Source organism: Bombus flavifrons, chromosome 15, assembly GCF_040668555.2.
Source record: "Bombus flavifrons isolate JBK064 chromosome 15, iyBomFlav1_principal, whole genome shotgun sequence".
Lineage (NCBI taxonomy): Eukaryota > Metazoa > Arthropoda > Insecta > Hymenoptera > Apidae > Bombus > Bombus flavifrons.
Window position 1 is genome coordinate 5659313 of NC_138456.1, and position 26219 is coordinate 5685531.

The following is a 26219-nucleotide window of genomic DNA, read 5'->3' on the forward strand; positions in this document are numbered from 1 at the left end:
GAGTTTACTAATAATTATAATTTAAAATTCTCCACGTATAGAGATATTTTTATATACCTGAAAATGAAACATATTAGAACTCGTTTCCTTCTTATTCATATTTTTATGTTCTTTTCTTTTTCAAAATATTTATTATAATATATAATTTTTAGAGTCTTTGGGAATTTTATGAATGTATTGATAATTATAATTTATAAAACGATGTACAGGTGAGTTAATATACCTCAACTTGATTTGCATTTCTCAAAATTACACAGATCGTTCGAAAATTGTATGAATATTTCACTTGTAATTAAACTAAGTAATGCTGTAATCGTTGAATTATATAAATTTCCAGAAAATGATAAGTGACTCCAGAGATATTATTCAGACCAAGATTGGTGATATAATATTGGGAACATAGGTCAGAGATAAACGTTATCATGAATAGTTTTAGATAGCGATAGATAGCAGCTACCTAATGAATGCTTTCTTTTCTAATATAAGGTTTAAAAATTACTAAATGGATTAATATATCATTTAAAGCAAGATTGGAAACATGCTATTGGGATATTCATCAGAGACAAATGTTATCACAAATAGATAATCAACATTCTTTAAGCGTGTGTATGACTATATACGTACATATAGTAGCGTCCGACATCAACTTTACTTTTGAATAAGTCTAACAAAGGATAAATTGAATTATTCTTTTTTAAAATATCAATAAATAGCACAATTATAACTAAAACATACTCTAGACTAATAAATAATGCAGAACTACGTCAAACGTAGCATGTACTTTGTTGTAAGGATACGTGCACGTACTTCCATTCATAGCCATGAAAAGCACTTCCTTCAGAAACGCAGGGAGTGTATTTTCCCATAGGGGAAATCTCATTTTCCCAAGAATACAAAAACAACCTTGAATAGTCACGATTAATGCAACAGCTCAGACTAATTCTTACGATATTTCTAAATTCTATTCATTGCCATAAGCTCGTTATATCGATAAAATGGATAAGCAATTGATTAGATCAATTAACAGCTCATTAACGCAGTTATTAATTCGTGCGTCTATGAAGAGGCGATTCATCGATTTCCCGCAAAACAGCTTTCACTCTGTATTAAACTATCGATTTATCAGTCATGGTATTTATTGCTACATAGTTAACCTTGTTAGTAGTACTTATAAATTATCCCGCGAGCGAAAATTCCGCGCAATATGATTCCCTTTACTGAGTTTCGACGGTCGCATTGGGAATAGAAAGTAACGCGCATCTCTGTCGGTAATTTATCATAATTCATAGAACACATTAATAGGAACATAACTATTTCTTTCCATCTTAATTTAGGATATATGAACTTAAAATGTAATAAAGCATTAAAATACGTGCATTTCCTCTTCCTTAAAACTTATCAAATTGTTTGCCGGACCTCCTTGCATAATAAAATTAATGTTATTAATAAAGTTTTACATGTTACAAATTAATAGGCTCTCTTGTAGTAACAAGTTTGATAATAAAGCTAATGAAATAAACAAATATCAATATCTAATTATCCTATTTGATGTAAAATTGTAAAATATCGAAAAAGAAGTTTATAACCCACAACTTACAACTTTCCAACGTACTAATATTATTAATTGATAAATTATTGTGCAAAAGGGCGTAGTTAAATTACGTTTAGTATAGACTTGTAATGATCTGTAAGGAGCTTTCTCTTGAAACCTTGTGGAGACAAGTTTGGGGGTTGGGTTGGAAATTGGAGGGGGCGCGGTAATGATGTTTCTCCCTGGCTAAGCACAAAAATAAAAAGTATATAGAACAAATGGGCGGCTAAACTCGCTGTAGCATGGCATAATGATAACACGCTCGAATAATAAGGATAGCCAACAGAGGAGACAGGGTTGGATACGCACGCGTGGGCCTGCGTTTGGGGCCCGTCTTCCGCTTCCACTCCGATGAACGTTCTGGCTTTAACTCCGGCTCAGTTCCACTACGTGCTTCCAGCATTGTACTCCAACGTCCTAGATACACTCGATTTTACGTCCAGCGGGCTGTTTTCTTTTCTTCCTTTTCAACCATCGCTGTTTCCTGTATGTAATACGTCTATTCTCCTCAAATTATAATACTTAACAACTAATACCTAGCTTCAATAACATTTGGAAAAAAATTGCGTGTTGTAAAAGTTTAATCGTGTCTAGCGAAGAACTTTGTTATGTGAAGTTGTTGGTTCAAAATTTTGATGGTGGTTTATACAGTAATCCCTATTAAAAAAAACAGAACATTTTAAAATAATGATATACAAATCTAAAATATGAAAAAAGATTATATCGATAGTAAAATCCTCAAGTTTGTAAAACTTACTTACGATGATATACAGCTGATTGTTATTGTTGAGCATAAGATGCAGTGGAATTCAATTTTCCGCTACAAATGATAACGAAAGTGATCAAATTATTATAACGTATCAAAGTTTTAATTAGATGAAACATGACTTTGTTTGATCGAGACTACTGTATCTAGGGAAGATCAAAGAAGATTGATTTACTTGAATAAGTTTTGAATTGGTACTTATATTGGTGTTTTGTGGTAATAAAAAACAGTGTAAAAAATTTAAATTTCATAAGGGATGTGAAAATGTTTTGGTCAACTACCGATGATGGCGCTGCAGGATCTTCGCTGTCACGGAGTTTCCTTCGAATTTCACAACAGCTCACTTCGTCTTATGTTCTTCGATAGAGAGAATCTCGATGTTGATTGTAGACTATTGGATTAACTACGAATATCAACGCCATCTCTGAAACTATAATTTCAAATCTATTTGTTAATTTAAATTAAATGTGACAAGGTTTTAATTTTTTGCAAGCGTCGAATATTTGTGTTTTAAATTCCATCGAACTGAAGCGTACAGTGTTTGTAGTGAAACTATTTTATTAAAGAAAGGAAAAGATATCCTAATTTTTTGTTATAAATAATTTTTTTTAATTCAATATGTACAGCTAATTGTGAATACGGAAGAAATAACAAAGTGATGTGATTTTACGAACTTTCGAAACAGCTCTCTCATTGTGATTCATTTGCCACTAATTTGCTATAACTATCAATAATCGATCTAACAATCGATTATTTCGAAATAACATCGATTACATCAACGAACTAAAAACTGTAGTTATTTTGTGATACAATTAACAACGAAGTTATGTCCACAAAATAAAACAATACAAGTGAACAATTAAAAGAACAATTAATAATTCATCTGAAATTAAAATCGCTAACAGGAACAAGACTAAAGCGTTGTTGATAATAAATATCCAAATAATCAATGCAAATACAAATAATTATAATAATAATTAAATAAATAATTTTAATAAACATAATAAATACACAAGAAGTATCTCAACGAAAAAGAATTTTCAAGAAATATTCATTTAATTACAAATTAAATTACTACCTTCCAAGATGAAATTCACTTATCTCCAAAGCATCACTGTGATCATATTTCTGATAGTTGTTCGAATTACTGGCGAACAAAGATTCGCGGAAACTCCAGCCCTGTATCAAGAAGTTTCCTCCGGTGACGATGTACAATTAAGGTGCAGGGTACAGGACAAACGAGGTCAATGTATATGGCAGAAGGACCGGAAACCAGTAGGTATGCATCCGGATAAGTACGAATGGGCCAGCGGACGCGGCAGCGATTGCACCCTTCTTATCAGGAGAGCCTCCCTCGACTTCGATGACGGCTACTGGGAGTGTCAAGTCACCTCTGGTGACTTCACGCGACAGGACGCCTTAACTTCTTTACCATCTCGTCTTTTAGTTAGGGGTAAGATTTGGTTGAAGAATTTTTAACAATTTTTCTATATAAATTGGCGGGATTTGATAGTTTGATTAATCGCCGCTAGAGGGATAATACTTAATTCTTATTCTCGCAAGCTTTTAATGATTGAATTTTCTATACAGGGTACCCCAAATAAACCTATTACAAGCTATTTTTTCAGAAATTAATGAAGTTTGAAGCGAGTTTTAGGGGGTAAAAAAGAGAGGGTAGAATTGTATTTCAATGTAGAATTTCCTCTAAATTGTATTTCAATGGAAGGTGATATCAATCTCTTTATTATTTGGATAGGTCTTAGCAAACTGAGTAACATCTGCCATTTTTCATTACATATAGTTATATCAATTGTTCTTTCTAGTAATTTCTACAGGAGAACTTCTTTTGTATGGTTTATAAGCTTCATTATATTTTATAATAATTCTTATTTTATTTTCTTGGATTTTATTATTTACTGTAGTTTTTTACTATTACTTTCTTATAACTTTAAAAATTTTTTTAACCTTTTGTATGTATTTCATATATATTTCTATACGAGTTGAACATACTGTTTTCGTTTATTTGTTTTTATTATAACTTTCCATTTATCTTTTTTGTCTATTTCTTGTGTGAAACACCATTTGTTACTTAAGAAAATTGATCCCTAAAATCTCACTGAACATTCTTTTTTTTCTATATTCACTGAACTCTAATCCCACATAAATAGCGGCACGTTTTACGCTTCTAAAAACCTTCCACTTCACTCTACTGCCATCATCAACCAAATTTCCATGACCTGCACCAGACCAAGAATTTTTTCATCCACTCGAGAGCCGATCTTCGATACCAGCCTCCCAGATCTGTACCATATCACCATCTTAAGATATCTAGAAAAAAGATATGGAAACAGGTTGCTCAGTTTTTCTAACGAAAATTCATCTCTAAGAAAACACTTAAAAATCTTGAAATTTATCAACCCAGTAATCCAATTTCCACTGAAACACGGTCAGGATTACCGCTTTAGATGGATTGCATATTAATGTACATATGTAATATGTTTAAATTAAGAAATCAACAGAGGCTACTTAACGAACTGCACACAACATTCCACGAAACGTTAAATCGTTAAATAAGTGTGTACACTTAGTTTTAACGGAACGTTGGGTTTTTACGTCACCCTGACAGGTATCGCTTTCCACAAGCGTGAATGATCCTCGACGAATCGTACAAGTGGCTAATCAGATTCTGACGCCTCCTCGAATGGAACGATGCAGATTTGGCGGTGCAATTTAAAATTCGCTAAACGCGGGCAACGGTGTGATGCAACGTGAACCAGTCGTTCCGTTCTACTTTCCTCTTAGCAGCTTGAATTTTTGCAACAACCGCTTTAACGAAAATTTTCTGTAGAACAGAATAACTCGACGTGCATAGGATATTTTGATAATTATAGTATAGTCGACAAGGGGGTGAATCTAGGTGAAAGAATAAATATATAATAAATGTATAATAAATTGTTTTCATATGCGGGTTTGTTCTCGAGAGAGTCGATTTTTCAAATTTGGTTGGTTTTAAAAAAAGTAATGTTTGGAATATGTTCAAATTTTCTTTGGAAATTTCGCTTTCTCGCACAACTGTAGAATATTTAGTAGATAACATAAATTTCTATTCAAGTTCTATTTCTTTAGTTATATTAATAAAACCATAAATTTGTATAAACATGTATAGTGTACTTACTGTGAGTCATAAAGAATATTCTTTTATTTGATATTAATGTGCTAGGGAAAGTAAAATGAAAGTGGATAATTTGGTTTAATTTCAATTATGAATGAAAATAAAAAAAATGAAAGTTTCTCTCTTATTTCCGTTATTATTAAGTATCAATGTATTTCAGTAAAACCCCGCAAACCACGGTTGGAATACGGAGGGACGATTTTAAACTCCGCCCTAACTCTAAGGGAAGGCCAGGAAGTTACCATTTCCTGCGTATCAAGATATGGAAACCCACCGGCGCTTATCAAATGGTGAGTTCAGTTAATTACTCCACTATAAGGGTAAACCAAGCTCAAACCTGCATAATCGTTAGCAGAGTATACATGTTTCCTACATTTGCATTTTATATCTCTTATTTCATTTGACAAATCTTATATTCTCTATCCCATATCTAATATAGGTACACAATCCTGTCTTTCTGCAAACAACATTTTGCCATTCCACAAGATGAGATTCGTCTGCCACAAATTTTCCATAAAAGATCCATCATTATATATTACAGTAAAAAGATTCTTGTGAAATCACTAAAAAAATCGCCTTTTAATTACTAAGTAAAATTACTAAAATTAATAATTTGATTAAAAAATGGTACAAGACTGTATTCTTTTCAATTCACTTCTGGTTCTCTGGTTACATTCATTCCAATTGTACACAGCAACAAAACACTTGTGCAACGGTACTGGCTATATTCCTATCGTTTTTGCAACGACTTTCGTTTCAAGGTATGCTAACTGTAGGCGAAATTACGTTGTTACTTTTTAAATCTAAATAAAATGTTAAGCACAAATCTAATAACAGAAACCAATACTTCATAAAAAGCAAAAATGAGGTTATTCCGCGTAAAATTGGTTAGTTTTTCTGTCAGTGTCATGGACCTTACTTAAAATGAAATATGATGTAATTTATATAAAATAAGGAAGAGTTTATGTCATCACTCTGCTGATTTCGAATTTTTTAAAGAAATACACAGGAATTTTTATCTCAAAAATTATTTGTCGAACCAAGTTGCTTCTTTTTTAGTTTCAATGTAAAAAGTCCGACATATTCAAATCAATTTTTTTTACAATGAAAGATTAATTTTACAATATTGAAAATTATAAACAATATCTTACTTCATAAATTTCTTCTTGAAAATCAGGGGTCTAAAACTTAAAAAGAAATGGGACCACGTTCCTGGAAGTTTCAGCTATAAAACAAATCCCTTTTTAAAATGGAATTATCTAATGTAATTCTATGTTATTTATTGGGAATACTCCAATTGGCATTGACGAAAAGAATTCCCTAAAAAGTTTCCTCGTTTATACAACTAGACACTGACGTATACTTTGTATTTGCAGATTCTCTGGTTTCATGAAAACAGTGTTTCGCTAAGAGATAAAAAGTGCGGTTCACAAAGGCTATAGACGAGGCAAGAACCCATAACGCGGTGTTTACGCAGCGGAGAGGTTTGCTAGCAGCTTCTTTTTTCATGTCATGGTCTAGTGATCAGCTAGCCACACCTCATCTAAATTCTTATAACATAAAACTCACTTCTGTACCGATCATCATGTTCGCATGAGCGGCGTTACAATTTCCACGATCGCCTGGCAGCCGTGAATGCACGTGTTACGCGATGTAAACATATCCGCGGAACGTTTTAATCTGATCTTCAAACGATATATAATCCTAATTGCGAATTTAAGTCGCTACTTTCATTTTGTGCCTTTGGTATAGTCGTTAAAGTTATAAATGAGATTAATATGTATTGTTCAATTTAGTCCTCATTTGATAAATTTACGATTTAATTTACTAGGTTGTCCCAAAAGTTTCTTTTGTTTCATAAGGAAATAATAGATAAACAACGATTTTTTGTTATATATTATTTTACTGAATTATGTATGATCCATTTTGTTCTATTGGAACAATGGATCATACATAATAATATTTGTAATTTACAGTGGCGGACAAAAGAGTGATTATAACAAGTTTTTTAAATATAGCATATTTTTAGATTTTTGTTTCAGATCTTTTAAATTTATTTTTTGGTCATTTATAATGAAAGAATTTATAACAAACAATGAATAAATATACTATATACTATAGAATTAGATGACTGTCGATAATATGGTAAAAATATTTAGTACAAAAGTAAGATACTAAAATTTATAGCGTATCAATTTTAAACTTTCTTCCATCCGTAACTACATATTACTTCCTGTGCACTGAATTTTATAGCACGATTATTTCCTGCGTGAAATTAGAAATCTGTTGACTCTTTCAAATTAAGAAACAGATTAATTAATTGCATTTAGATATTTGAGCAGTTTATTCTTTTTTATCTATAAAAATAAAAAGGATATTTTGTGGCCGAAAATTTTATCGCTATAGATCGTTAATCGCTTAGTTAGAAAGCGCAAACGATTTAAGTTAGACGAGGAAGTGGTACGAGTGGGGGACAAGTTTCACTGGTAATTGTCCGTGAATCGGATTCGATCCGTTTCATTTTTCACGGTATTCTATCTCTCAAACGATTAACGTTTATTTCAAGAATTGAAAAGAATGATTTCTCTCTTCGCTGGAAGTCATTTCATAAAATAAAAAACAAGTAAAAAGAATTCTGATTTTAAGCTAGCGGCAAATTAAATTACTAATAAATTATGCTAAAATAGAACATTCACTGTACAGATTTTTTGTTCAAGTAGAAAGATTTTTGAACAAAAATTAAGTAGAAGATTTCTATCACATTTCAAGATGTAATACTTCACGGGATAATAATATGAAAAAATATATAAATATATCTAAACTAAAAGTAAAGTATTGTAATATTTAATAGATAAAACAAATCTCTATTTAGGTTTCACTTCCTCCATTCGTTTAATCATTTTGGTAAGGATATGAATTTCCATATACATCCGCAGTATGAATAGTAAATTTTCACTCAAATCAATTCATAGTCTGCGCATTTCACTATTCTATGTATTTCTTATGTCTTCGGTGTCATCAGTGCTTGTAAAAGAGCAACTCACAGGAAAGAGACTCGGAACAGTGAATTTCACTTACGTGTACCGGTGTATTCTTTTCCCATTCGTTGGAAACGAATCGAATGTGGAACGAAGAGAGCCAGAACAGTTCCTAATTTCACACTTGGTCTTGCGTTCGTAGAAATGATGCCGGCCGTTGCAACGGGGCGAGGTAGCAGCGACTCTTTTTACAGCCTTTAATAGGCACGCTGTCTAAATAATTCGTTGTTTCTCATATTTTTTCCTTTTACTCTTTGTCTCTTCCTCTTTGCTCCATTTCGCTGAAGATGCAGCGGCAAGCGTAATTATGCAGATTGTAGCCATAGAAGCGGAGAAACTGGCCGCGGGCATAGTCTCCCCGTGAATCACTCTAGAAAGAGTATAAACCTTGAATATCGGTATTCGTGGGAAATTGCTAAACCGCTTTCCGGAAACTTGGGCGTAACGGCTGTTGCGATTAGGATGGAGCAGTGACGACATTTTCTACCTGCATTTGTAGAAATTTTGTTAGAATATATCGAAAGTTTTGTAGATAATTGAGTTCGAAGATTTTTAGTCGATTGGTAAGATTATAAATCATTTTTTTTTTTTTGTTTATGGTTGCAGAAGTTCTTCCAAGTATTTTGTATGGAAGAATAAGTATATTAAAGAATTAATTTGGAGTTATTCAGAAAAGTATTATTTGTTTGTTTAGCATTCAACTAGGATCTTGAGTCAGTGAAATAGTTTTGATGTTACTCTTAGAGTTTCATATTAATAATTGATCATCATATTAAAATATTGTAAATCTTTAATGATGAACTCTATTTAATGTTTGTTTGTAACACCAATTACTCTGTGATACATTTTCATTCATGCCAAATGTAAAGTAGCTAAATCCAACGTAAGAACAAACTTCAAATATATTAAAAATATTTAAATAATAAGATATTAAACATACTTATGGAACCAACAATAAGCTGATAGATAGGTATTAAACATATGACTGAAACCAAGCATTAGCTTGATAATTAGCTTTAGTAAACAGCAGAAGGATTAAAAAACAAGCTAATGAACAATATCGGAGTTCTAGTTATACTGCGGTAGATATGCAGTATGAATACATCATTCATTCTCCATAAGTATATGAGAACATCCTTGACTTACTTTCAGTACACGTGAATCTTAGCAAATATAACAATTCACCCTATCTATTTTAGAATTAACATATATAAAACATGTATGTATACTATCGAAAAGTTTAAAATCACTACATACTTCACATAATTTAAGAATTTAAGAAAAAAAGGTCGACTTAGAATTGGAATTCTGTTACCATAGGAAATCCTTTAGCCAAAAATTTATCAAGATGAAGAATAATTTTCAATTAATAGTGAAATTAAATTTGACTATTTCCTAACATAAACAGTAAATCTTGATTTACATTAATTTTAATATTAATAAAAATGTAATGTTAAAATTGTCAGAAAATTGAGAAATATGTAGCTGCGTTTAAAAAAATGGTTTCAAACTTTTTACCCTTAGTGTATATTTATTATAAAAAAAGCTTTTTAATATCAATTGTTTGTCCTTTACACAGGTACATAGGAGGGGATGAAGTAGAACCATTAAGGGAGCAGACAAATGCGACAGAAGTAGATAGTCCGAAAACCTGGGCAGCCCACAGCCTCCTCCGTGTCCGTGGACAAAGGGAAAACCATGGTCTGCCGATTCGGTGCATCACGATGCATCCATCCAGCGTTGTTCCAACATCTGCGGAAACACGACTGGATGTGCATTGTATGTATATCCCACGTACTTTTGTACAACTGATATTAGACAAGTTTCTATCGATGCAGAATAGAAACAATCGTAGTATTTGCAATTCACGCTACACTTCACTTTTGACCACTCCAGTGAATACACATCAGAACCCTATGGCAAATGATAATCTTTCCTTTCATAAAGTAGAAATCTAATATTAGATCTGAATTTCTAATGATTGGAGTTAGGTAGATGATTTGACCAGTTTCTATTTGTAAGAGTACCCTGTTTGGAAAGTAGCAATGTTTTGGCGTAAGATATTAGAAAAATGGTCATTTGTGTAACTTATGAGTTGGGATTTTTCCTTCTTTATATAAAATTGTCGAGAAACGATCATTTCGAGGTTTCAGATTTTCTATATAACACATATTTTCGAAGATAAATGCGTTAAAACTTCTTTTAAAATTGGCATATGTTTCTTAGAATTGGAATTACATCTCAAATTTCTTACGATCCTAATTCTTTTTATAGGAAAGATTAAAAATAATTCTTTGAATAATCCACCTACTAAATCTTCAACTTTTATCTAAAAGTCCTTAAAAATTGATTATATTAATTGTGCTCCATTAAAAGAAAAACAATGTTCAACCATTACTAAATTATATGTATATCAAATTTCAGACTCGCCAGATGTAAGAATAGAAACGAAGCCCCGACCCCTGGTGGCGGCACTGGAGGATTCGGCCAGCTTTATGAGCCTGAAATGCTTCGCGGATGGCAATCCCAGCGGAACGATCAAGTGGTTCAAGGATTCAACTCCCATCGCGGTAACAAGCAACGTGGTGGCGTTGATGCTAAACAGAACGCAGCAGAACGGCACGATGACCGGCTCCGAGTTGAGATTCGAGCCGGTCAAGAGAAACGATGCCGGTCTCTATTCTTGCAAGGCGGTCAACGTTATCGGTGAAAGCACCGCGGCTAACTATAGACTGGACGTACAATGTTAGTCCGACTTTTACCATGATACCTATTTCTTTTTCCTTCTTTTTCTTTTACGAACAACAACCATCGTGATCAACAACGAGAACACGTCAATTTGGCCACTTTCCTCGTCTAACTATGCTGCACTTTTGTTCCAAGCGCTTTTCAGACAGAGGAACAGTTGGATAGAATAATGGCAGTTGTGTGCTCATTGATATGAACGTCCATTTGTCATTTATTAGCGGTAGCGTTACGGTTTGCTTTAAATAATAGTTATTGGGTTTCTCCCTGTGATGAATCGTGGCTTCTTTTCTAGACCACTGTAGTCTCCTTTCATTCAGAATAATTATTTCTTTAATCCTTCCGACACTAGTGCGACGATATTATCTGTTGCTGGATATTTTTCTGATACCATTGAGACCTATGACATACAATATCATGACAAATGGAAGTACATTTTCTATTTAAAAAAAAATTATGAGTAATGTACCCGTTTTGCAAATTTGAGGAATCTTATTATATTACTGTAATTATTCTTGATTAATAGTGATCACCATCAATTATCTTCAAATCTTATTTAAATCTTCTATTTTCAGATAGTCCCAGATTAAAATCAGAAGATTCTACTTACAACGACACCGCGCAAAAATTCGAAGAAACAACTCTGCTTGGTACAAGCTTGGAACCCTTCGAGTGTATAGATTTTGAAGCAAATCCTCCACCTCAATATCGATGGGTGCATCTTCGTGGTGGCGTGACGGAGACCATTGAGAATCCGCTGCAGACCAAAGACGGTGGAAAACGTTTACATTTGAAGAACGTGATGTGGTCCGACGAAGGGGAATATCGATGCGTGGCATTCAATGTGATCAACGGAGTGCGGAGAGAAATGCCAAGCGAGGCTCGTTACGTGCTCCACGTAACCGGACCGCCTGAGATACAGGCGAGGCCGTCTTCCGGTGGAAAGGGCATTTACGAGTCACTAGGATGGGCCGGAGAACCGGAACACACTTTAAAGTCTCGCTTTTGTTCGAGACCTCCGCCTAGACTCGTTGCTTGGCAATGGGGAAGCTCGCATATCAGAGCTGGCGAGTATCAAAATATGTTTGTTAATGGTGGACCTTTCTAAAAGAAAAAGGTTTATAGCTGCAGCATATGTTTTTTAGCCAAATAGACAATTTCTTCTTTTTCTAGGCGAGAGTATTCATCCAAAATACGAAGCATTATCATTAGAGCATATCAAGGAAAACGATATGCCAACTAATTGCTACTGGGCGAAGCTAATGATCAAGGATCTCCAAATAGAGGACGCTAGAATATACACCCTCTTAGTAGAAAGCGAAAAGGGTAGAGATTCCACTAATATCAAACTAACTATTCGTGACCCAACGGAGATGAGAGTAATTGCAGCAGCAGCTGCAGTAGGGCTATTGTTTTTTCTTCTTCTAGTATTCATTGCTGTATATTCAGTGTTAAGGTTGAAGAATAGAAGATATCGTCGAGAAGAAGATGGTAGCATTGCTGCAGATGCATTATATAGCAATACACCTACAGCAGATAGACAGAAGAATGTGAATTCATCTCAAAATAAAGCGTATGTGAGAAAGACGAACACGGAGGGTGGATTGGCTGTTACGTATGATTATGACCAGATCACGAAGCAGGTGCGCGCCATGAGCCCAGAAGCACTGAAAGTCAGGCGAGCACCAGCTGTTCTTCAACCACCAACCATTGTATAACTGTTGATATGCTCATTGCCATGACAATCGTCGATGACTGACGGTGAACTGTTCTATTGTGACTTATCTGTTACTGACCATATTGTGTAGATCCGTCTTCACTAAAAACAGGTCATATTTTGTATTACTTGTGATTGAAAATTGAAATAGTAGAATTCATAGACCCTCTATGGTAATGCCATAGAATCTCCATTTATTTTTTCCTTAAAGATGAAGTTTATGTAAAATTTGGCAATATTATTGGTACATTACCACAAATAAAATTCAATAGATGTGATAATTTCATTGCAAATGATATTGACTGTGAGTACTTGACTGATTGATTTGGAGGAATTTTCTATTTTATTAATTGGAAATTGAATTATTTGTTGTTGCTACTATTGTTACATTTTAAATTGATTTTAAGCTTTATTAATGTAATTTTGTAGTAAGTAGATACTAGATTTGTAATATTGTTTAAGCAACATAAATGCATTTTTATATCAATGTACTGGAATTATATTTTTAGTATTTGCGTGACTGATCTCGTTGTTGAACATCGTTTCCCTTGTTACATACTCAGAGTCTTACATCGATACTTATTTTTGCGACGATATGTTTGTGTAAAAAAAGAATGCCAAATAATAAATATATGTACATATTAGATAATTACGTAAAGAAAATGCTACTTAGTGCTATAGGAAATACTTAGCTAATTTTAATAGTACTGTATATGATGAATCTTGCACTATAAAGTAACATTGTGTTCAGTGCAATAATGCAGCATTGCATCACATTAATTTAGTATAATGTATTGTTAATTCCAAAGCGTAATATTAAAAGATATTACAGTAAATTTTATAGAAATAGATTTTGGGATTTTAAATATATCATCTATTAATTTAAATTTCTCCTTTATTTATTTAATATCTTTTAAACTTTCGATCATTGACATCTTGACGCAAAATAAGATGTTCTACGTAACTATGAAATAGCATTGACGAACCTAGATAATACATAATCAATCTTTATGTAGTATTAAATACATTTTACACATTGTAATATTTCATCATAAAAAAGAAAAGATATTTATAATCGGTAATCTTCGAGAACGCATAATTTTTCCGTTTTTCTAAAAAAAATATGATATGTATACATATCTCTGGTATTTTAATTACATTATAAATTCATTGGTCCCGAACAGGCGTTTCGAAATATATAAGTATTTGCAATGCATATATTACTGACATCTATAAAACTTAAACCTTACATTATTCGCGCAACTGCATATTCCTCTTCCATACACTTCAACTTTCCTCTTAAAGTCAGGTACACTTTAAATAAATTCAGTAACATTCATTGCGTGTAAGGTGTAATTCTAACATATTTATTTTCTTTGTAGCTTTACGGTGCATCTAAAGAAATCAACGAAACAATTGAACGATCGTAATAACTATAATAAATTTCCATAAAGTCCATATGGTGCATAGTAGATTTTTCAAAAATGGAGGATTAATCTTTGTATAACAACGATTCATTAAAAATTATTTGTCTAACAGTAGCTTTTCCTTTTCTTTTTAATATCTTTTTTAATCCCTGACATATCAGACATATTTGCACATTTCAACGCTAGTAAAAAAGAAAAATAGAAAAATGCAAGTTCTCCATATATATATATATTTCATACATTCTATATTGACTTTAACATTTGAGTTGAACATGCCACAGAACTTCTTAGAAGTTATCGTTGCAATGTATACTTCTTTAATATCAGGGATTCATTCAGATATATTGCTCTCAAAATTAGGTCAAATTGTATACTATTAGAGTCAAATATTCTCTTCATTCGTGTTATGGTTTCTATATAGCTTTCTTTTTATACATGATCAACTCAATGTATTATTAAATAACATGAACGATAAAGTTTAATTTGTATAGTACACAAAAATATATATAATTTACAGGAATCCTCTCATGTATCATGCTACAAAAATAGCACGTACACGTGTCTTTTCTGACTCGAAGGAGCTTAATCTCGGTTTTGTTCCATGAAAACTTGTACGCTCGTTACAGACATGTTCTGTATGCGTAAATATTGTCATCAATAAGATTACGATTGAGGTTTCTTGCGTCTGCCAAATAGATTACTTAAAACAGAGCTTCGTTTATAATCGCGGTCCTTGCGATTATTACCCACGCTATGTTCACTTTCTGATCCACTTTCGCTAGTTCTTCTACTTTCCACGTTCGTGAGGGGTTGAGAATTTTGTGGAACTGCTGGAGGAGGTACATATGATGGCGGTAGAGAAACTGGTCTACCTGTGAAGGTTGAGTTATTCTGTTGCACACCCTATAACAGATAAAAATATGTTTTAAGATCTAAATTCTGAATTTGGTATCTTAAATTTTTCTTTATTCCTAACTTTGTCTCCTTTTTTTCTTTTATTCCTATAATCCTATCAACTGAATAAAGAAAATAAATGAACAGTAATAGACCAATAGCTGCTTTGTAAGGATCTAATTAATTTTAATTGGTAAACACGTTTGAGTTTTGTATAAGATACTTTATGAATGTTCTTATCAAGAAACCAATAATTTAGTTATAAAAGAATTTATAATACTGGTTTCATGTTGGTTTCATGTTGGTTTCATGTTGGCTTTTCAATCTATTTAAATATATAATTACCTCTCTGGATCTTGCGATTCCATAAGAAACATTTCCATAAGCTGTAATAGAAAATAATATTTATTATTTTTTCTGTTAAGATGACTCTGTTAATCTTATGCAATTATTAACGCAGAAAACTTTCATGTTAAATAGATATTATTAGGAAGACAATTTAGGATAGATAAAAACACACAAAATTGGAAGGTTGAACAAAACATGCAAGAATGATTCTCTGACAAACAATTAACAACGACTAACCAGGATCATGAGGAACACTCCACTGAGCTATTCTGGTTGGTGGAGGGGCACTTGATGGCAAGGGAGGTGCTAATTCTACAAAATAACGACATACAATGAAAACAAGGGATCTCCTACGCATACGTAAATGTAATTATGAGGGTTTCCTAAGTACCTTGTGAAGTATTAAGATCCGCACTACTTTGTCTATGCCAGGTTGTAGTCGATGAATACTGACTGGAACCGTTATGATTCAAGGTTGCGCTACGTTGTTGATAAAAACTGGATCTTCCTTGTTCTATGTCTGCAAAATCACAAGAATATCATATTCCAATTACTATTTCATATTTTTCTAATCAACTCATTCAAAGAAAGTGTATTAAATTAATATACCATCGCGTCTATATTGAGGAATAGCTTCTGAACTAGGCGATCGCATTGGAATAGGGGGTGGTGCTCCTCTTGGAGGAATAGGTGGTTTATCTCCAGAATTTGATTGATATTGGTCCCTCTGACTTGCTAGTTGCTCTTGCTGTATCATTTGTTGTTGCTGTGCAAGCAATTGTAGCTGTCTGTGCATTTGCAAGAACTGTGTTTGGGTTTGAGGTGATTCGTTTCTTTGCGAAGTTATGAACTCAGCACTACTCTGTGATTCACGTTTCTGTTGATTTTGCCTATGCATCTGGAGAAATTCAATCTGCACGTTGCTTGCAGAGTGTTGATTCGGTACATCGCGTCTAATTACAGAATTCTTTCGTTCCAGTTCAGGAGTCGAAGCGTGACTGCTACTAGTTGAGACATTATCATCAGTATGTTCTATAGACACATTCTGCAACCTCTCTAAACTTTCCTTTTGCGATTCGTCGTAACTTAACAATTGCATACTGGGAGGTAACTTGGCGTGGAATGATATCTTGTTCACCCAGTCTTCCATTTCTTGTTGACTTGGTGCCAAGAACAAAAATTCTGATCCATCTGTACATTTCAACCTGAACACGTTTTTCTTCTTGGTATAGTCATCCGCTTTCTCGCATATGGCATTGAAGATGGTGATAGGAGCAGTGGCTGCCTTGCTCAGTGAGAAATCTTCCATATCTTTGAAGAAACACAGAAGTTGTCCACATAATACAGTATAGTATTGTTTCCAGGAACGCACTGCTGCTTTCTTGCCAGCGCTTTGAAGCTCATGTTTCCTCTCTAACAAACCTTGAATCTCTACTGGTGGAAGGGCGTCCATATTCTCCATCCTTTGAAGTTTCCTGAAACTCTGAGTCCTTCTTCTGGTCGTGAAACTGGGCGTTCTCTTCGGTTTCTTTGTATCTACCTTCATGCTCTCTGCTCTTTTAATGTCAGGAGTCGTTCTTCTCAATTTTTCACCAAATACATGTGATAGCCCATGTGATTTTTGAGGCGTTGTGTCTAGGCCTTCAGTTGCAGTAGAAGTTTTTAATGGTGATAATTTGTTAATAGACTCGTGTTCATCGGCCGTTCCATTGATTTCATCGTGCACAGTACGGTGTGGACTATCTAGTAGTCTTCTTCGTTCTTCCTCACGTTTCCTTTCTTCCGTTATTCTTTGTACCTCCTTCCGTTTTCGTTCTTCTAGACGAGCACGCTCTATTCTTTCTTTCTCTGCCTGTCTGGCTGCCATCTCTGCTTCTTGTTGCTTCTGGAACGCCTCTTCCAACATAGTTATGCGTCTAAGTGCATTAAATCTCTCTTCTTGAGCTTCGATAGTCTTCTCAAAGTCTTCATGCTTTCTTATGAATTCCTCCACTTGTGAAATACTTTCTCCCAGTTTCCCATCATTCAACATTGGCTCCCTACTCACTATCCAGTTCTCCAGTGTCTCTGCTTCTCGTTTGAACAACTGGGTATCCAGATTTTGTTCATAGATGTGTCTTCTTTGCTCCCAAGTGTCTTTCAAGAGCTGTTGTCTGTGTTGTAGGACAGATATCTTGTCTTCTATTTCCTTTGCTAAGAAATGACCTTCTTCTATCAATTCCTGACCCGTTTTGTAAAATTTCTCAAAAGCTTCATTGCGTGTTTCAATTTCTGCTTTGTACTCGTTGTGCCTCAATATCAGTGCTTCTGCACCTGGCACGTCACGAGCCAATTCAGGGGCGGTTACTTTGGCTACCATTTCATTTATCCAGGATATCAGGTCTCTGTATTCACCCAAGTATGTCTGCAGTTGTTCCGCTTGGGCTAACTTGCTCCTCCTTTGAGCTGCTTTCTCTAGTAATTCATTCCAGGTTGCTTCAGCTTCTTGGTGCTTCACTTCTATGTGCGAACGAGCATCTGGGAATAATTCAATTAATCTCGAAGCCTCGTCCATTAGCAGTTCAACCTAAAAACAACATTGTTTCAATTAATATATGATAAATTATAATTTATCTCATAAAGAACATATATTTATAATATACCTGTTCTTTAACAGCACCCAAATCCGTTTCGAATCCTTGATGTTTCCTTACCAATGCTTGAATTGTTTCTAAATCATGACCATAACCATCAGAACTGAGAGTAGTCTCTTTTTCTTGAATCCACGAAATAGTTTCATCCGCAGTTCTGTCGAACATGTGCACCTGTTTTGCTCCAGCTAGTGCATCTTGTCGTGCATGCGCTAATTCCTTCAGATCTTCCCATTGTTGTTTGGTCTCGTCGATTTTCATCAATATTTTAGCTTTCTCTGGATTATTTTCCTGTATTAATTTTTGTCCTTCATCCAGTACTGCTGATACTCGACCTTCGCTCGTTGTTAAACCGGCTAAAAAGTTGTCAAATATCTGAATGAGAAGCTCAACGTGTTCTACGTCACAACCGTAATCTTCTGAGGCTGCAACCTATAGAATAAATTAATTTTATTTATTTTAATATCAATAGAATTAATCCTAGCTTAAGTTAGACTATCCTAGAAGGATAATATGTGTAGGTTTTTCGATAAGAAACTTACAGTTGTCTGATCTCCGATCCATTCAATTACTTCATCTGCTTGCCTGATGAACTTAAAGAACTTCTCGCTCTCACGCAATCTCTGAGATCGATACTCTTTCAATTTCTGCAATTCTTTGAACTTCTGTTCGATCTCTGATTGTTTTTGTGTAATGTTCTTGCTATCAAAATGATGTCTATCTATCAATCCGTGTGAAAGTTTCTTTAAGTTCCCAATAGTGTTTTCAAAGCCAATTAAGTCTCGTTCTATCTCTTCCAGTTTCTTCAACAGAGACTGAACAGAATCTTCGTCTTTTCCATAGTCTGTGGCAGTTAGTTGTGGATGTTTCTCTTTTATCCATTGCTCTGCTTCTGCTGCCTCAGCATAGAACTAAAAGGACAAAAACACTATAAACTTCTGCATAGTAAATTTAATTAATTCAAATTATTCAAATAATTCTTACCATCTGTGACTCAACAGCATCAAGTAGACGCAGTTTTCTAACGCTAGCTAAATCTTTGAGATGCGATAATTTATCTTGCAATTCTTGTGACAATTTTTCAATCTTTTCTGAAGCAAAATGGCCACTTCTCACCATAATCGTAGCTCTGCTTACCAAAGATGCAACTACAGGTTCTCTGGAAATTAATTCTGCCTCTAGAGCATGATGTTTCTTCTGTAACCGCTGCACGGTGGTTAGAGAACTTCCTAGATCACTGCTTGCAGCCAGAGGTTCTTTTTCAGACAACCAATGCATCTCATCTTCAACATCCCTTGTAAATTGATGTAGTAATTTAGCATCTTCCAAATTGTCCCTTCTTATCTGTATTGGTTCTTGCAAACTATGGTATCTATTTATTATAACCATCGCCCTTTCTTGTATCTCGTCACACATGAAATGATTTGATTTCTGAAAACTCGTTGCTGTCTCTTTAATTGATTCACAAGCTTCATTGTGACCCAGAACATCATTTTCCAAATTCGTATGTCTCTTTAATAAGTTAGCTACACTGGATAAGTCTTTCCCATGGTCTTCTGACTGCAATTGAGTTTCCACTTCATCCATCCATGCCTCAAATTCGTCCAAACTTCGCCTGAAGAGCAAAGCTTGGTAAGCATCGTTTAATCTGTTCTTCTTTAGTTCACTGGTTTCTTGGAGTAAACGCCATTCTGCTTCTAACTCGTCTAAACGTTCTTGAATGCTCTTTGATGCGTAATGCTTCTCCTCAATTAGTGATTCACCTGATAGAAAAATTAGTAAAAATTATTAAACAAGATAGTTGTAGCTGCAATTTTAAAAATACAGTGTGACCTAAAAAATAAATTCAATTTACCTTCATTGACCACTGCAGCTACTCTTCCTTTATTTGCCATGAGTTCACTTTCAAAAGCAGCATGCTTTTGTATCTTGCTTTGTAAATTGGATGAGTCTCTGTAGTTTTCATCACTAGCCACCTGTTGCTTCTGATGAAGCCAACCCTCAACTTCATATATATTTCTAAGGAACTGATGCAAGTGATGGCTCTCCAATAATTTCTTCCTTCTTGCCCTTGCACTATTTTGCAATTTATCCCTTCTAGCACAGACAGATGCTAATCGATGCTTAATAACGTTAGCATCTGCATGTTCCTTGGACAAAATCTCATTCGCAAATTTCTCCAATTCGTCAATACGACCCAATTGAGAGACAAGCATTTTCTCGAACTCCTCATGTTTACGTAACAGTGTTTCTACACCAGATAAAGATTCACCAAGATCGTCATTGTTCAAGAATGCTTCTTTCGTCGCTAGCCAACTGTCTGCTTGATCAGCCTGTTCCTTGAACAATTGCAATTGATGTGCCTGTGTTAATTTTTGCCTCCTAGTTTCCCACGCATTGACCAAACCTTGTCGGAGCTCTTCCAAATGTTCCAAGTTATCTTTGATATCTTCGTTAATAGCTAGAAGCTTCTGTCCATGTTCTTTCAAAGCTTTAAACGTATCTTGTCTGCCATCAATCTCTGCTTTCCTCTCTTGATGAAGTTCTAATAAAGCTTCAGCTTCAGATATTGTTGTTGGTGGCTCAGACTCATCCATACGTTTAATTGTATCAGCTACCCAAAGTTCTAACTCGAGTAAATCGGCCTGGAATTTGTGCAGAGTATAAGCTTGATTTAAGGCTTCACGACGATGTTGAGTAAATCGTTGCAAATCGTCCCAATTGGACTGTAATTCTGATAGTATTCCCATTATTTGTGGAGCCTTGTCTGGGTACTTTGATGACAAATCTCTGGCCTCTGCTTTGTGTTCTTTTAATTTTCCTTCTATGGCAGTCATATCTCGCTCCATTGCTTCTTGCTTTCTCTGCAGTTGTTCAACAGCAGGTAGATCCTTACCGACATCAGTGGTGTTCATGGCGACTGCTTTTTCAATGACTCTTTGACTAGTATCATCTATGTCTCTGTTAAACAAATGAATCTCCAAAGCTCCAGCTAGCATTTCCCTATAAGCACTCAGTGCTCCTTGTAAACCTTTCCATTTGCTGTTGAAGTTGTCACGACGTTGTTGAATAGCTTTCGATTCATTGTCCCTGCCCTGTTTGATCAACTTATCAGCCAGAGCATTGATAGCCTTTATTCTAGAGTCGTCTACTCTCATGTCACTGTCTACATCATCAAGTTTCCTCTGCAGACTTAAACAATGTTCGTAATCCTTTCCGGTGTCTCCAGCCTGGACCATCATCTCTTTGTCTCTTATCCAAGCCTCAATTTTTTCCACTTGGTTGTTGAATTCCAGAATATCCTGAGCTTCTTCCAAACCTCTACCACGGTTTCCAGACTCGAATAACAGTTTTCTCCAAGAAGCATTAAGATGTTCCAGTTGTTGTCGAATTTCAGCACTTGCTGGATGCTTCTGTTGAAGCAGTCTCTCTCCTTTAGCCTTGATCTCTTCAATTCTGCTCTGATTCGCCGCTAATTCAGCTTGGAACGCTTGGTGTTTCTTCAATTTCTTAATTTTGTCCTCCAAACTGGACACTTCGCCTTTCGATGCCTCGGCTTCCAGTTTCTTCTGCTTTTCGCCGATCCAAGATTCAGCTTCTGCAACGTCTCTAACAAACTGAGCGTGTAACAAACCAGCTTCTAACTTCCTCCGTCGCGTCTCACAAAGATTTCGAATTTTTGCACGTCTCTGTACAACTTCACTTAATCGTCTGGCAATTGTAGGTGAGTCAAAGTGATTCTGAGCTAGAAGTTTGTCTCCGTGCTCTTGCAGAGCAGTTAGTTTTTCTTCTTGTGTAACTAATAGCTTTTCAAATTCGTTCTGTTTCTTTACTTGAGCATCTACTTCTTCAACGGAATCACCAAAATTATCACCACTTAATGCAGCTTCTTGGGTAGTTGACAAGTTGTCTAGTTGTTTAGCGTCTCGTAAGAAGAAGTGTAAGTCTATCAATTGGTCCAAATGTACCTTTTTCTGTTGCCAGGCAGTATGTAACTTTTGCCTCTCATCTAACAACTGATTGCATTTTTCCTCGACCTCTAAGGCAGCATAATGACCAGTTTGAACCATAGCCTCACCCAAATCAAGAACTGAACTAAAGCTATCTTCTCTTGCTTCGATTTCTCCTTTCAGAGCTTCATGTTCTGCCTTTAAGATCTGTGCACTCGCCGCATCCCTAACTTTGTCTTCAGTTGACATTGCAGCACGAAGTCCAGCTGCCCAGTTCATCAAATCTCTAACTTGAGTCAAAAATCGTTGCAGGTCACAACTTGCTTGCAACTGATCTCTTCTGTGAGCAGATCTATCTTTCAACTCTTCCCACTGAGCAAGAACAATCTGTTGCTGTTGATCAATATGCACTGCATTATTTCCTGGATAATGTGCTTGCAATCTGGATGCATCTTCAACCAGAACTTGGAGTTGTGCTTCCAAGGCGACTAGATCGTTTTCGAAACCTTCATGGCGTCTAATTAACGCAAGCACAGAATTTAAATCGCGTCCTAAGTCTTCTGGTAAAGCTGCTTCTTTCTCCTGTATACGAGATAATGCTTCAGCTACATCCCGATGGAATCTGTGAATTTCTCCGGCTGCTTGTAACCTCTGTTCACGGTTTCGAATGAGACCAAGAAGATGTTGCCAAGATTCCCTAATAAGTTACACAGAATATTCTAATTTTATCATTCAGGTGATTTTTACTGTTTAATCTTCTTTCATAAAGACTACAAAACATGCTATAATATTTACACTTTATGCTACAAAATCCACCAACTTACATCATAAGAGCATGCTGTCTCTGCACTTGCGTTACAGGGTCATCATCGTCTTGTCTGCATTAAATATATGTACAAAAACAGTTAGTAACCCAACACCGATATAATCATATCCTTTATTCTATATTACCCTTTTGCAATCATATTAAAAACTATATTAACTATACATTACCAGAAATAGTGCATTATTAATTTCGAAAGAGTAAACATGCATTTGGTGAAATAAAAGATTCCATGTAACTTACACCAAAATTCTAAGTCCACATTATATACATCATTGAAATTACGAGGTCAAATCTTACCCTAATTGTTCTTGTCGTTTCTCGATATCTTGAATATAAGGACTCTCATTAGCGATTAACTTTCTGGCTAATTCTTCACATTGGTTAAATCTTTCAGAACCAGCCTCTATCCTGTGTTTAAAGTCGTTGAATTTGGCTTGCAGTATTAGTAAATGTTCATAGTCTTGACCATAGTCTTCAGAAGCTGCTGCCTGTTCCTGTTCCTTAATCCACTGTTCTAATTCTCTGCTTTCTAGGAAATATTCATGTCGATACATGCTCTCCATCAAGCGTTGTTGTCTTACTGTAGCCAATCTCTGTAATGCTCGCATTTGTTGGGCGATTGCTTGTTGCTTATTTGCTATTGCTTTACTGTCAGGATGTTTCGCATTGATCATAGAAGCTGCAGTGTGTCCCATCTCTGTTACAATGCCATTGTAAGTGTCTAACTCTAGCTCAACCGCCTGAAAAATTATATAACATTGTATAAAAAATAGAATTTTCTTATATTAATAAATTATATTTTATAAATATTATTTTTTTATAAATTAAAGACGTGGAGGTTAACCTTGTGTTTTGTTAATAATTTTGTAGCGGCATCACGATCTCTGCCATAATCAGTTGAACTGAGAACATCGTTCTTTTCATTCAACCAACTTTCAACTTCCCCTGCTTCGAAGAAGAATTCCTGTGCTTTTAAAGATAAATCTAGAGCTTTGTTTCGTTCTCCGGCCTTCTCTTGCAGGTCTTTCCATGCTTCATCAAGCACATCGCATAATTCTCGTATCTATAAAGGAATGAAATATGTTAGTATAATTTTAACATGATTGTATAAGCAATAACATAAAAGTATAGATCAGGAAACATATTTTACACATAATTTTTTTATCAACATATAAAACTAAATAAAACAAAATTTTGTTAATATTTAAAAATATAAAATAGCTTAAAGCACAATGTAATAAAAAATAATATATTGTGTAACAAAATATATTTCAACGTTAAAATAAATCACGTAAGACAAGCACATGCATGCAATAAAAACATCCCTGTTTCTTATTTACGATATATATCTAAAATTTTTAACTTTTTTCACCGGAAATTTTGTTTAAAAAATCTTGATTAATTAGATTAATTTTTTTTATTTTTACAGCTATTTATCAAATGATATTGTTACTTTTCAAACAAAACAATGATATCCATGCATCTGTGCCGACCTTACCTCTGCAGACCCAATATTCTTGTAACAGTCCCAACTGTACAAAAATTACAAACTTTTATTTCAAATTAATCAAGTATCTATCAAAGAACAATAACAGGGAAAATATACGCATCTGGTTTTCCCTAGAAACCTTTCAAACAATATTTTTACTATATATATTATTACCTTCTTTTTCTCTGGATGTGCCTGATCGATCAAAGCCTGTCCAGAAGCGGCAGTTTTGTCTATCATTGGTTGATGGCCAGCAATTTCTGCTTCTAGTTTCTTGTGTTTCTTATGCAATGTCTGAGCTTGATGTAGATTTTGTCCCAATGTCGTCGAGGATGCCTGAGGAAGATGATCTTTTATCCATTGTAATTCAGCATCCAGTTCAAAGCCAAACTTGTGGAATCGTAAGCTTTCTTCTAACGCGTCTCGTCTTCTCTTGGCTGGTTCTTTCAAGCTATGAAACCTATCAAACAATAAAAATTAAATTTTAAGTATTTAATAATTTTTATCATTACTTTTATGTTATACAGAGTATTTACGCACTTTCTTTGTGTGGCTTGACTGGTTTTCAATATATTCGCAGCATCAAAGTGACCTTCATGAGCCATCTCTTCGCCCATGGCAACTAGGTCATCCACTTTCTGTTCCCATTGGCACATATCACTCTCAAGTGTCTGATGTTTCTTCAACAGCTCCTTACAGCTCCTAAGATCCATTCCCACTTGTTTACTTTGCAAAGAATTCTCTATTTCTTCCAGTTTCAACCTGGCATCTTCCATCGTTCTATTGTAACCATGTTGAGAAGCAGCTTGCCTCAACCTGCGACCTTTTTCCAAAGATAAGGCCACCAATTGTTCCCATTGATCATTTAATTCTTTTAGTGTTTTTCCTACATCATCTGATCTATAGTTCTCTTCAGATATCAAAGCTTTCCCAGCTTTGTTCACCGCTCTTAATTGTCCCTCATTAGCTCTTAATTCTCTTTCAAACGCTTCGTGCTTTTGAAGCTTTCGTTCAAGATTATTTAAATCTCTATAACTTTCATCAGATGCCGTCTTCATTTTATCACCCAACCAGTCTCGTAGGTCATCTACTTCTGCAGAAAATTGTTGATAGTGCTCTGAGGCTTTTAAGGCTGCATGACGACGCTGAGCAGCGTCCTTGACTTGATTTCTTCGAGCTAAGACTTGATTTCTTCTGTCATTAATATAGTCTTTTTCATAATGATTTTGGGCGATCAATTTGTCCGCAGTATCACTAAACGCTTTCAATCTATCATCCTGAGCGTGAAGAGTGTTTTCAAACTTTTCATGCTGCTTCAATAAGGCTTCAACGTCATCGAGGGATTCCCCTAAGTCAGTAAATTCTAAGAACGCTTCATGAGAACTAGTAGTAGCTTCGATCTGATCAGCCTCGCGATTAAACTGCTGTAGCTCTAAGCACTGTTGCAACCAGGCTTCTTTTACCATCCAATCTGATGTTACAGCCTGATATAAGCCATGCAATTTATCTAAGCGTTCACTGACATCCAACAGGGTTGGATTACGATGTAGTAATTGGTTTCCAAGTTCTTCAACCTCTCGAAATCTGAACAAATACAAAATTATTTATATCATTGTTTCAATTAAT

General features: G+C 34.8%; 2 protein-coding genes across 5 annotated transcripts in view; one reads left to right on the forward strand and one right to left on the reverse strand.

Moving 5' to 3' along the window:
• The first annotated feature begins 3342 nt into the window (after positions 1–3342).
• On the forward strand, positions 3343–13449 carry LOC138187784 (synaptogenesis protein syg-1). The gene is made up of 6 exons (XM_069128919.1): positions 3343–3810; positions 5690–5819; positions 10147–10346; positions 10992–11312; positions 11888–12379; positions 12486–13449. The coding sequence occupies exons 1-6, from the start codon at positions 3444–3446 to the stop codon at positions 13028–13030; spliced, it is 2055 nt and encodes a 684-aa protein (XP_068985020.1). The 5' UTR covers positions 3343–3443; the 3' UTR covers positions 13031–13449.
• Positions 13450–13906: 457 nt separating this feature from the next.
• Positions 13907–26219, reverse strand: part of kst (spectrin beta chain, non-erythrocytic 5 kst) — a 58336-nt gene continuing 46023 nt past the window's right edge. For 2 of the 4 annotated variants that reach the window (XM_069128918.1, XM_069128915.1), the window contains exons 8-21: positions 25134–26177; positions 24768–25053; positions 23949–24167; positions 23402–23844; positions 23103–23156; positions 20184–22975; positions 19313–20091; positions 18871–19239; positions 18341–18760; positions 16308–18264; positions 16090–16218; positions 15936–16010; positions 15696–15736; positions 13907–15359 (exon numbers count right to left, since the gene is read on the reverse strand). In XM_069128918.1, coding sequence (XP_068985019.1) covers positions 15120–15359; positions 15696–15736; positions 15936–16010; positions 16090–16218; positions 16308–18264; positions 18341–18760; positions 18871–19239; positions 19313–20091; positions 20184–22975; positions 23103–23156; positions 23402–23844; positions 23949–24167; positions 24768–25053; positions 25134–26177 — 8848 coding nt within the window. In that variant the 3' untranslated portion in view covers positions 13907–15119. The remainder of the gene's footprint in view (positions 15360–15695; positions 15737–15935; positions 16011–16089; positions 16219–16307; positions 18265–18340; positions 18761–18870; positions 19240–19312; positions 20092–20183; positions 22976–23102; positions 23157–23401; positions 23845–23948; positions 24168–24767; positions 25054–25133; positions 26178–26219) is intronic. The other 2 variants (XM_069128916.1, XM_069128917.1) reach the window with 2 other exon arrangements.

Excerpts from the sequence above, each read along its gene's own strand:
- LOC138187784 (XM_069128919.1), top strand. The coding sequence starts at position 3,444 with ATGAAATTCACTTATCTCCAAAGCATCACTGTGATCATATTTCTGATA. Across the intron at positions 5,820-10,146 it reads CCACCGGCGCTTATCAAATG|GTACATAGGAGGGGATGAAG; the intron begins GTGAGTTCAGTT and ends TCCTTTACACAG. Across the intron at positions 10,347-10,991 it reads AACACGACTGGATGTGCATT|ACTCGCCAGATGTAAGAATA; the intron begins GTATGTATATCC and ends ATCAAATTTCAG.